Below are 13,284 nucleotides of genomic sequence, written 5' to 3' on the forward strand. Positions count from 1 at the left end.
AAAGTGCAAAAGTTGACAAAGTTCTGTTTACCTTGCAAATTTCCAAATTTGGTGTAGTTTCTGCCACAGAACATAAATCCTATGTTAGAACATGAGTTCATTCTTTTAGTGAGAACAGATCCCTTGGAAAAAATATCTAAAGGAAGCCAAGGGGAAAAACGAAACCAAAACATTCCTTTCACCCCAAAAGGCCACAGACTCAGAGTTGATAACAGGAAGCACTTTTTATAATGTCAGTGTATCTAGTGGTTTCCATTTCAGAGAGTTTATCTTATATGAATTTTAATTCCATTAAAACAAGAAACATAATTGCATAGAGGGAAAAGAAGCAGAAGCTCCTGCCACTATCTGAAAAACAAGAGAGAATGACACTTACAAAATGATTAATTCTTTGATACATATGACATTAAAAATAACTTCTTGTTTAAATTTGAGCTTCATCAAGACTTCATTAAAATGTATCTAATGTAAACAAATTTGAATTTGTTTAAATTCTCTCAGTATGAGCAATTTTTTACCCATATGCATATTTCATTACAAAAATTTAACATTGCTCTAATCAACTGTCTCAGATAAACTCACAAGCATTAAATGCTCATCAGGCAGCCTAACTAATTCTCTGAAAGTTGTATACCTGTTAGTACGTTGACAACATCTCTTGAGAGCCTCCTATACATAAATTCCTGTGCTTAAATTCCATCAGCAAGATTTTAAAATCTACATTTTCCAATCCAGTTACAATATAAAAATGTAGAAAAGGAATGGCTCAATTTTAGGTAGGATCAATCTGTTAAAAATGGAAATTCCTTAACAGAAATAGAGGTTAGATGATGGTGACAATGAGGGTAAGAAAGAAGAGATGTAATTAGAAAGGCACAATGATTAGGAAAGGATGTTATTTTTATTATTATTATGGTAGATACCTGAGAATGTCTATAGGCTAAGGATTTCAATGAGACAAAGGAGCTGATGATAACAAGAGAAATCAATGATAGTTAATCAAAGATAATTAATCAACTTTAATGTAGAAATGGCATGATGATTACCATTAGCCAGAAGTCTAAGAGAGAGTACAGTAAAGAGATCAAGGGATATTTGTGTAGGAAGAAGGAGAAGTGGAGGACTTTTGAGTCCAGCAAGAGATAGAAAAGAAGGAGAAGGAGTTCCTCTCATATGTTGCCCTGCTCTAGAGTTGGCAAGTTGAAATTCATCATTCATTTATTTATTCATTTATCGACTGAATATTTATTCAATCCTCACTGTGTATCAGAGACTATTCTGACACTGGGGATGTAGCAGTAAACCAATAAATAAAGTATTTGATCTGAAGGAGCTTATATTCCATGCAGAAAGACACGATAAACAAATGAATAGATATGTTACTCAGGGTCCAAAATCTTAATCTCTTCCCTCCTATCTGCACTCAGCTCACTCCTCCCCATCCCCAGCTATAACATGCTGTTCATCTCAGCAGCTCAGATTTAAAAAAAAAAAAAAAAATCTGCAAAACTAAGGACTTGCCTATAGATAAGCAAGTCTGACGTTGACTGATACATCAGCCTCCCTAAGTTTGGTCTTGATTCAAAAGATTCATTTTACTTTGAAAAGGCAACAGCTTAGAGGCTGGGGGATAGAGAGAGAAACTCAACAAAGCTTTCATCTCAGATTATTTCTTATCTAAAGACTTATGTTCATTGCAGCAATTACTTGTTGCTCACTGACTTTGTGAAGGCCAAATGTTAGGGTCTATAGGGTCCACAGAGATGAGTGAGTCTTCAAGGAAATTAAATAATAATTATTTTCATAGTTAATATTTATTGAGTGCTTTCTATCTGCCAGACACTTTAAGTGCTTCATGTGATTTATCTCATTTAAGGCTCATGTTAGCCTTGGGGAGTTGGTGATAATACATCCATGTTCAGGTAAGGAAACTAAATCCTAGAGAGGTCAAGAAATGTGCCCAAGGGAACAAGTTAACAAATGGTATTAATTTGAATGCAGTGATCATGTACTTAACTATTTTACCTTCCCAAATTTATTAGTTTCCTAGAGTTGCTGTAACAAAGCTGGATGGTTTAAAACAAGAAAAGCTTACTTACTAAATCTCATAATTCTGGAGGCTAGAAGCCTGAAATAACAGTGTCAGCAGTTCCTCTGAAACTTGTGGTGGAATCCTTCCTCGACTCTCGAGTTTCTGGGGGTTTGCCACAATCTTTGGTGTCCTTCAATGTGCAGCTGCATGACTCCAATCTCTGCCTTCAACATTACATGGCATTCTCCCTGTGTGTCTCTGTCTTCCTATGTTGTCCTCTTCTTTTTATTTTTTATTTTATTATTATTATTATTATTTTCGAGATCTAATTTCACTCTTGTTACCCAGGCTGATGTGCAGTGGCATGATCTCAGCTCACTGCAACCTCTGCCTCCTGGGTTCAAGTGATTCTCCTGTCTCAGCCTACCGAGTAGGTGGAATTACAGGTGCCCGCCATCATATCCAGCTAATTTTTTGTATTTTTAGTAGAGACGGGGTTTCACCATGTTGGCCAGGCTGATCTTGAACTCCTGACCTCAAGTGATCCACCCTTCCAAATCTCAGCCTTCCAAAGCTGGGATTGCAGGTGTGAGCCACCACGCCCTGTCTACCATCTTTTTATATCACCAGTCACATTGGATTAGGGGCCACTTTACTCCAGTGTGGCCTCACCTTAACTAATTGTATCTGCGATAACCCTATTTCCAAGTAAGGTCACATTCCGAGGTACTGGAGTTTAGGGCTTCAACATATCTTTTCAGGGATGGGGTACACAATTCGACCATAATACCAATGAATGGAGGTAGCATATGGGGCTATAATAAAATAGAAAGGACATAGGTCTCAGTCCATTCCTGTCCTCACTATCAACTTATTATGTTACTTTGAGAGAGCCACTTTCTTTCTGTGGCCTTCGTTCTCTTCACTTAAAAAAGATGTTGAACTTAATTATCTCTAACTTATTTGCAGTTCTAACATTCTAATGTTCCTTCATTTATAAATACTTACAATGAAACATAAGTGTTATTAGGGATGTTTAAGCACACATCCATTTATGGAGATAAGGGCTGCTATGATGAAGGAGGTGAAACTTCATAGGTTCTTGAAAGTTTTAAGAATGATCATGGGCCGGGCGCGGTGGCTCAAGCCTGTAATCCCAGCACTTTGGGAGGCCGAGACGGGCGGATCACAATGTCAGGAGATCGAGACCATCCTGGCTAACATGGTGAAACCCCGTCTCTACTAAGAAATACAAAAAACTAGCCGGGCGAGGTGGCGGGCGCCTGTAGTCCCAGTTACTCGGGAGGCTGAGGCGGGAGAATGGCGTGAACCCGGAAGGCGGAGCTTGCAGTGAGCTGAGATCCGGCCACTGCACTCCAGCCTGGGTGACAGAGCGAGACTCCGTCTCAAAAAAAAAAAGAATGATCATGAAGATTTCTAGAGGCATTGACTAGGGTAGGCTCCCTGGAGGAGACTCCTGACAGAAGGAGAGATGTGGGAGTTTAGAGAATAGGCTGTTGGCTGGATTATGGATTACACGTAGAGACAGGGTGGAGATAAGGCTAGAAAAGTATGTTGGAACATGCCTGGGTCAGGGTGGTTTCTACTCAATTGAGTGCGCCCAACGTTACAACTTCTGAAGGCTTTCAGCAGAGGTATTAATGGGACCTGTGCACAGACTGCATAGAATATGCAGGCAGATGGAGGGGTAACTGGTTAAATCACTGAACGAGTCTAGGTTAGTGACAACGAGGACACAGCATTGAGATTGTGAAGGTAAACGCTAAGATTTTGGAATCTGATGAACTCTTATTTGAACTAATTTGGAGGACCAGAGAAAATTCCACATTACATAGCCATAAAGGCTGTGCTAATGTGATATTTACTAAAATTATAATAGTATAATAAAGGGCTAAATGCACAGCATGGTACCAGAGAGAAATTACAAGTTAGAGCTAAAAAAGGAGCACCATGTCTACAGGCAATATATAAACCACGAGGAGGAAATCTAGATCTGGGCCAGATGCCAAGGAGAAGAGGAAGCAACATGCAAGCTGGTTGAGACTAATGTTTCTGAATAAGGGCTGTGAACAAGGCAAGAATGTTTTGGACTTTATACAACAATGTAAATATGATTAATACTACTTAACTATATACTTACAAATGGTTAAGAGGGTAAATTTTATAATATATGGGGTTTTTTTACCTCTATTAAAAAATTTTAAGGATAATTTGTTTTTTTGGTTTTTTTTTGACAGGAGCTTGCTCTGTCACCTAGGCTGGAGTGCAGTGGCACGATCACAGGTCACTGCAGCCTCGACATTCCAGGCTCAAGCAATCCTCCCACCTCAGCTTCTCGAGTAGCTGGGGCTCCAGGCACATGCCATCAATCTCAGCTAATTTTTTTAAAAAAATTTTGTGGAGATAAGCTCTCCCTATTTTGCCTAGGCTGGTCTTGAACTCCTGGACTTACGTGATCCTCACGGCTCAGCCTCCCAAAGTGCTAGGATTACAGATGTGAGCCACCACTCCCAGACTTACTGAAGAAGAAGAAGGAGGAGGAGGAGGAGGAGGAGGAGGAGAAAAACCTGAAGAATGTTGTGGCCTTTCTAATTTGGAGCTGGCCATGTGGCTCAGTGGCAGGTCTCAGATTTGGTAAGGAGCCAGGCCAGATGGATTTGGTGAGGAGCAAGGTATGGGGAAGGAGCAAGAAATACCAAAGGTGTAAAACCTATGCATCTAGGAAAATGGTGGTTGGGTGTCAGGTCCTATTCATGGAAATAGGGAGGTTAAGAGGAATCATTGATTTGGGCATGAAGTTTGTGAAATAAATTATTTACATTTGTGTAGTATTTTATAATATTCTAGAAAAAGGTAACAGGAATTTGAAGAGGTAGGTGATACGTCATCTGCCCAAGGGCGAAAATTAACAATAGGCAAAATTGATACATTCATCAAGGAAAAGTATAAAACAAGGCAAAGTTCCAAGAGCCTAAGGTTGGAAATGTCTACCTGTGTCATCGGAGAGAGGAAATGAACTTGAAAGGAGACCACAAGTTTTTCAGAATAACTTTGTTGTGTTGTGGAATTCAAAAAGGAAATTTCAAGAAAGAATCACTTCCAAATAGCAGAGGATGCCTCAGAGAAGAAGGACGTATATTGAAAATAGATCATTAGATTTGGTAGTAAGGGGTTCACCAAGATAGCTTTCAATAGAAATGACCAAATGCAAAGGATAAGGAATGGGGAGGGGTGACCAGGAAGTACATGCAAAGAGAACCAGTTACAGTTTCTCCGAAGGGAAGTAGAGAGACAGGGAGCATATTGTATTAGGTTGATTGCCAGGTACGAAGAAAGCTTACTGGTTTATTAGTTCTACACATGTTTGCTGGCAGGAGTAAGATTTGGAATTGGCAATATTATAAGTAATAGAGGGTAACTGTGGAGCCAATTTTGGAAAAGGTTGAAAAGGGGGTGTTCAAGAACACACGTGGAAAGTAAGATTTGGCAAAGAAGAGGCATTTTGAAACAGCTTACCAACTGGTCTTCCTGCCTTCAATTCTACTCCAGTCCATTCTGCAATGTGTGCTCGTACTGTTCTCTCTAATACACTTATCTATTTATGCCAGTCTTTGCTTAACATTCTTTAGGGATTCTCTGTTGCCTTTGGAATAGAATCCAGACTCCTTATCATGTGCACGTTTCCAACATCCAGACCCTGCTGAATTTTCTATTTTGTGTATTTGCCTTCCTGCTTCCATCAGTAACAACAACAACAACAACACACACGCACATACACACACACACACACACACACACAGCATAACAAATACTTTGAATTCCCCAAATGTATCAGGCTATCTGGCTATTTCATTTCTTATTTGCATATGTGGGCTATTCTGCATGTAATACTTTTTTCTTTCTCTACCCTCTCTAGTTCCTTCCCAACATTCAAAAAGTCATCTTGTAATTATCAGTTTCCTACCACCGTGTTAATTTACTTGTCTGTCTCACAGAAGCTTGTATTCCTGTATCACTAGCATCTCATAAAGAGGCTAATACACACAAATTGTTCAATAAATATTTACTAAATGAATGAAAAGAATGAATAAATGAAAGGTATCAGGAGGAGAAAGGGTAGAGATGAAGCAAGGTTCTGTGGGGGATATTTTTTAGTTAAAGAGAAGGATTCTCAGTGAGATAACTACACAATTTTTATATAAAATAAGAAAGGCCTCTTCCCAAGACTGCGAGCAGTTTTGCTGGATTTTTGGTGGATTTCTAGAAAGCAAAATTATCAAACTACTGTCTCAGTAGTGAGTAGATCACATTGCCTCATCTACCCCTCTAGTGGGCATTACTTGCCATTGTTGTGGTCATCAAACTAAGGACAGTGTTTTCACAGACCTGGAAGCTCCTACTCACAGTACTGATTGAAAAGGAGGGTCCACCTCACCTTTGCACCTGCAGGATGACACCCATCCAGGGGCTAGCTTCTCTAGTGGCTGCCCTGAGAAGCCAAATAACTCAACCTGTAAGTACGATGAGAGGGACTCCAATCAATAAAAGGCAGGAGAAGATATCAGGAGATAAACTGCTTGCCCTTTCTGCTCCTTTTGTCCAGCACCTGCACTGTGACGTGGTAGCTGAAGAAAGCCTCTCTGGAAATGATTTGCAATAATGTACTCCCTTGTGTTTGCTCTCCCTTCTCTGTTCTTTCCTCACTCTTGTGTTCCTGAGATTGGATTCTCTAATAAAGTGTTAGCATGCAAGTATTTGCCTCCAGTTCTATTTCTAGAAAACCTGGGCCAAGTAAGGAATTTTTAAGAAATTTTCAAATGTTAAATATATTATTTACTATTAGAATTGCAAACAAGATTAATTAGATCATTTTCAATGAGAACATCCACTTATTTGCATTGAGCTGTGTTTGGATCCTTGAGAAAGCAAATGTCATATAGAACAGTCACAGAAAGAGAAGGGAGAGTCAAGAAGATATGGAAATTGAATAGTCAAGCAACAGTCAACAAAATAGTAGTTCTCATTTTGGAGCCATCAACAGGAGGTAATCAGAAACACATGGCTATGGTGAGTATAAATGTATTCCCCAAATAGCAAAGTTTCCATTAAAGGAGCATATACTAAGGAGATTTTCTTTCATTGTTTCTGTTTATAATTTAATATGCTTCCTGTGTTATGAAATGTTAAAGTGTTAGATGCTATAAAAATAGATAAATCTATTGAGTGACCTACTTTGATGAAGACAACACATCTATGTTTCTATATTAAATTGAAATAATTTTAAGACTTGGCAGATTGTCAGGCAATATTCAGACTACTGATGTTGGGAGAAAACTCTGAAGAAGTGACAAAAATGCATCTGCTTAGCCAAGCCCTTTGGATTATTCAAATGGAAAAATGAATTAAAGTTTGGCAAGAAAGAGGGAGAGTACTTCCTCACTATGGAAAGTTGGCATATACTATACCATGATTTCAATCCATACTGAAAACAGCTTTACACATTGAATCAGATCCCATGTGTAAAAGTGTGCAGGGTAAAGTCACCCATGATCAAATATTTGGTAGTACAGAACCTTCCATTAGGAGGCTGATAAAGTACCAAAGGTCTTCTCATAGACATAACTGCAACAAAAAAGACTGGGCAATATGTATTACTTAGTCAATGAATAAAAACTCTGATCCAAGAAGTTTTTATTTCTGTATATTTACTTTGGTTTCTGAATGTTTATCCCTGCAAACACTAAAACATTCACTGAAACACTTGTTCTTTTTTTTTTTTTTTTTGAGACGGAGTCTCGCTCTGTCGCCCAGGCTGGAGTGCAGTGGCCGGATCTCAGCTCACTGCAAGCTCCGCCTCCCGGGTTCACGCCATTCTCCGGCCTCAGCCTCCCGAGTAGCTGGGACTACAGGCGCCCGCCACCTCGCCCGGCTAGTTTTTTGTATTTCTTAGTAGAGACGGGGTTTCACCGTGTTAGCCAGGATGGTCTCGATCTCCTGACCTCGTGATCCACCCGTCTCGGCCTCCCAAAGTGCTGGGATTACAGGCTTGAGCCACCGCGCCCGGCCGAAACACTTGTTCTAATATGCTCAGTCGAAGTCTTTAATTATGATTTTTTCCATTTTAGGTTTTTAAATCTAGATCCAATTTACACATCTTGGAGGGGCAGTTAGTTTAACATGTAAACATACTGGTTGTTAAGCATTTGTGGTGGTTCTTAGGATGTTTTTAGTTCTGAGTACCTGACAGAAATCTGTAATTTCCCCCCCAAAGATCTGCACATACACCTACATATATAGTATTTTGCATAAAATGCCATGGATGTATACATTTTATACATCTAAATACATTCTGGAATCCATGAACCCTAGGTCAAAATCAGCTGCTTTAAGTAACTTTTAAAAACACTTACAGCAAAGATTTGACTAAATAAAAGTAATAACAAAATCCAAAATTTACAGATAGAAATAATGCTACTTCTATAAAATGCCTCAAAGCTAATTCTAGGTTTTCAGGAAACCTATATAGCATCTAATCAGCTTTTTAAAATGAACTTCACAAATAGTTACTTTAGAAAATGATCAATATATTGATCCCAAAGGTTTTCTCTCTTCATTTTAGCCATCTGAAAGAATATCTAATAATTTAAATTGGAGTATGATTTGACTCTTTTTTCAAAACATATACTATAAGTAGAATTAATTTGTGTCTGGTTTTAATTAACATGTGTATGATACTTTCTTTCTCGCTTCCTTTCTGCCTCAAATAAAAAGTGGCTTTAAACCAGGGGCTGGCATAGGTTAAAAATGGAGTGACATGGCTAATGTTTGGAAATCTACTTTTCATATCCACTGGGCTCCTGAACTTAATCGTAAATTTAGAATCTTGCTTATAGTTAAAATACTTAAGACTGTGAATCATTTGTAAACCAAATTCAACATGTGTTTGGCATTTTTGGTGAAGAAAATTCTCAAGTGAATGTTTTACACCAGCAGCCAGTAAGTTTCAGATGGTTTATAAGTAGTAGGAGATTCAAAGTTGAAATAGAATTTTCTATGACAGCCCACAAATAACAGCTAACATATGCCTAAATTACAAACAAAGCAGGAATCACACAGAGCGAAGGAGGGGAATAAGAAAGCTGTAAGTTCATGAATAAAATCTTTTCATCCAAAATTCTTAGCAAAAATTTTAGGCATTTAATAAGAGCAAGACTATCTCAACTATTTTTGAAGAAATTGCATTTCTCAATATTAGAAACTAACAAGAAATGACTTTAACAGTCACAGTTTACATCCATTTTGACTGTGATATATTCAGGAAACAAAAAAAAAAGTTAATGCTAGTGTAAAGGAACAACAACAACAAAAATACACATTCTTCAATCACTTTACTGTGCCTAAAAGTAGCTGTAGAATTTCAGTTGCAGTTTTCATTTTACCAACTTATATTATCCACTATTCTTTGTCATAAGATAGTTCTTGGTCAAGATGTTTCTTGGCATTACGGATAACAAATGAAGTCACTTAAAAGTTTCAAATTTTCTTTGTTTTAACTTAACGTTATTTTGTATTTCAATAAGTTTTTGTAGTTGTGGTTTCAAAAATTATTACAAGGGCTTTGAATTTACTTTTCTTTAGAGCATCAGCCCTGCAGTAGGAACTAAGCAGCTTGATAGCTATTGCTCTGGGGATGCATCCTGTCATAATGCTAACCATGTGGCCTACCTAAATGGCACTGAGTGTCAGGCTCCTTGTTCATAAAATGATAACAATCATATCTACTGTACCTGTCTCACAGGACAGTAGTCTGAAACAAAATAAATAAAAGGGTTTTTAAAACAAGTGGTGCTGGTCAATTGTGGAGGTTTTGGCAATAACGGTAGCAACAGAGCTGGTGTTCAAGTGGAAATTCTACTTCAAATGGTAACCGGCATCATAAGATCGACCAGAATCTACTGTAGATATAAGATGCTACTTACAGAGCCCTCAATTATGTTGCTACAATACTACTTGTTGTAACATAAAATTTAGTAGCTTTGCCACCATGATTTTTTTTGCGTGCATTTTTTTTTCTTTGTTCATGTTCTGTTTTACACTTGACTATTTTATAGGTCATTATTTCACTGATAGGCATGAGGAGAGTGGTATATTAAAATAGAAATCCTGTGTTACTTTGTGGGCTGTTTGTGTTTTTTTTTTCAACATTTGACGAGTAAGATTAGTAAGTTTATCTGAATAGAATAAATATAGAATAATCTGTATTTCCCTGATCTTATAAACAATAAAACACAGTGTATCAATTCTTTTGATGAAATATATTATACTATTATTTTAAATACTTTTGAAGTAAATATATTGCTTTAGAAATGTGGTCACCAATTTAGAATCGATCTAGCTAGTTACAAAATGAAACTTTGGAGAATCTTTGAGTCTGGAATGGTCTGGGCACTCATACTGACCGCCTTGAGAAAAGAGACGCTCAAGGTTTATCAAAGTTTTTGAATCTTTGATTTATGTTTTCGAATTGTAAATCCTCAGATCTCTTAGAATCCTGATATTGTAGAAAGAATCCACGTCATTTTACGCCTCCTCCAAACTGTCTACTTCATTCCACTGAAATGAAGGGAAATCCTAAGAGACAAAGTAAGGCCAGAACTTTCTGGAAGTAACTATAAGAAGTTGAAGCTTACGTAACGTGTTTCCCTGTCATCAGGTCACTCTCTAGGCTGTTTACACTCTGGATCCCTTTCAGAGCTCATGGAAGTTAATTTTAGTTTTATAGAAAGGACAGAGGCAGATTGCTGTCTTTGCAGAAACTGTCTCCATTAGGCTTATGAGAGTCTTACCTTTCTGGTTTCCTGGGCATTACCAGAGAGAAGGAAGCACTGTGTGTCCTGAGAGAATCCTTTCTTGCATCTGCTTGCCTGAGTTTCAGTGGATGTGTGTGGGACAGCCCCAGGGGCAGCGGCTGTGAGCTTCCGAGTCCCTCGGAGGGTCAGAGTCTGGTAGAACAGACAGATTGCCACCACCAAGCCCACCAAGAAGGGTCGGGGGCAAAATCGCCGACGACAAGGGAACACCGGGCGACAGACCATGACCAGTTCAGCTTCACTTGGCCCCTGTCCACGTTGCGGGAAAAGTCATAGCAGCTATTTTTTTGTCAGCATAAAAAATATTAATCTGTCTTCTTTTTCCACAACTCCAATCAAGTTTGCTTCATCCCTGCTCAAGAATTTTCCAAAGGGTTGTGCCAAAGAATCATAGGTCCCGAAAGTCTGAGGCATTTAATAAGAGCTCTTCCATGGATGACAGTCAAAAGTGGATGACCTGAGTTTAAAAAAAGACATCAAATAATAATAGTTGTAACGAATAACCTGAGTGTATCCCAGGCTGCCAAACTGTTGCTTCCAGTAATGCCTTATTTTCACATCTTTAAACTCACAGTAAAGGAGTCCGACTCTGCCTCAGCTTTGCAGGAAGAGAGAAAACAACACCAAAGTAAATCTGGAGTCTGAAAACAGCATTGAAGAACGCAAAAGATTAAAACCCAAAGTGTCTGTCGCACAGCTGAACTCAGGCCAGGTTGCCTTAGCAGTTCCTCAATTTTCCTCCGGTTTTAAAGCAGTCTTGCTTTCAGCCTTTTGTATGCTTCCCTTCATTTAGTTTTAAATTCCCACTGTCCTGTAAGTATTCACGGCTTTTAACATAAAAAGGCCATACGCAGTTTGAATGGACATGGTTACTGTCAGGGTTTTTGCTTGAATTTGTTTCATTCCGTCTCAAGTTCAAAGTTCTATGTACTTACTCAGTTTTCATCCTTTTAGCCAGAAAAAAAGTTTCCATGATTTCCTAATGGATTGCTGATCAAAACCACTCGGAAGGAAACACCCAGTCGTATGACTCCAATTCATCTCACACACACACAGACAGACAGACACACACACACACACACAGACACACACAAACACACGCGCGCGCGCCCGCTGCACGCCCGGCGGGAGCAGAGGACCGCGGCATCGCAGCCACCCGGGCCGGGCTGGCGGGGCGGAGCTAAGGCCGGGTTCCTCTGGCCGTGGGGGCTGCTGGAACAGCGCTGTCAGCTCTGGGTCCGAAACTGTGGGCTTCCCCACGTTGGAAACAGCAGCTAGCATTTCCCCAAATGAGGCTGCCCACCCAGAGCTGCAGAATTTAGAAACATATCTGATGTCTGATCCTCTATGCAACTTCTTTTTCCTAACACAGAATTGGAAAAACAAATACCCTAGCCAACTGGTGACAAAGGTCGAGAATGAGACTAAAGTGAACTCCATGAGTGAATTGGGATATTCTTCACTCCAGGGAATTGTGGTTACTCTTCTGAGGATAAGAGGGTCACAAGTACTGTCTGGACCTCAGACGGCAAGCACCAGAATAGCTCAGTCGTCTCTCTGTGCCTTAGTATCGAACTCAGATCACGGATGTTCTTATTACTCCTTTCCTGGACTAATTAGTTGGGTCTTTCAATGATCTGATGCTTTATGGCCTGACATTTTGCTCCTAAAATGAGTTGATTATAGCAAGTGTTGGTGGTAACTTTTGCCCAATAGAAAAAGGTCCACAGTGGGCTTTGTCCAGAATCAGCTCAATCTAATTCTGTGCAGACCTTCGGGTGGACGCTGCTAATAGTGCAATTCTGCAAATCCCCTTCCACTTTTGCTGAGGCTGTCAAGGGGAAAGGAGATCAGTCTGGTGCATGTCGCTCTCTTCCCCAGTCCTTGCTTTGCGAACTCTGGATACCCAGGGCTGTCTTAGCGCATAGCAGGCATTATTTAAAGGCTCTGGACCTGAAGAGGTTTTCAAACTTGTTTCTAAGCCAAACTCTAGTGGGCTGAGGTTCTCCGTGAGGCCACACCCCTAGAGTGAGCCCCACCCCAGAGGCACGCTGCTGTCAGCCCCTTGTATTTTGAGAGACGGAGCGCCCCCTAGGGGTGTCCGGCTATCACAGATTCAGAGAAATGGGTATCTAGAGATCCTTGCTTGTGAGAAAAACTTTTAACATCTTATAGAACAAATTAATTAACACATTACAGAAGAAATATTTACATGGAAGCTGGGTTCATCCAAAGCCCTTGCATGTATCGCCTCCAGTGGCTTTAATATTATTTTACGTATAGGTTCAGAGTCCTTAATCTCATGACAAATGGGATAGAGAAAAATAAAGTGATCCTTCACTTTTAGAAGCCAAAAGAGTT

At 39.4% G+C, this 13,284-nt stretch overlaps 1 protein-coding gene across 7 annotated transcripts in view; it reads right to left on the reverse strand.

The window, feature by feature from the left end:
- Positions 1-12,238, reverse strand: part of CPED1 (cadherin like and PC-esterase domain containing 1) — a 308,960-nt gene extending 296,722 nt beyond the window's left edge. For 2 of the 7 annotated variants that reach the window (XM_003896508.5, XM_009203763.4), the window contains exons 1-2: positions 11,859-12,225; positions 10,900-11,380 (exon numbers count right to left, since the gene is read on the reverse strand). In XM_003896508.5, the coding sequence (XP_003896557.2) occupies positions 10,900-11,148 (249 nt within the window). In that variant the 5' untranslated portion in view covers positions 11,149-11,380; positions 11,859-12,225. Of the gene's footprint in view, positions 1-10,899 lie in introns of all 7 variants that reach the window. The other 5 variants (XM_031665225.1, XM_031665224.1, XM_017957126.3 and 2 more) reach the window with 4 other exon arrangements.
- Between the last annotated feature and the right edge of the window lie 1,046 nt (positions 12,239-13,284).

The sequence above is a fragment of the Papio anubis genome, chromosome 4 (genome assembly GCF_008728515.1).
Source record: "Papio anubis isolate 15944 chromosome 4, Panubis1.0, whole genome shotgun sequence".
NCBI lineage: Eukaryota > Metazoa > Chordata > Mammalia > Primates > Cercopithecidae > Papio > Papio anubis.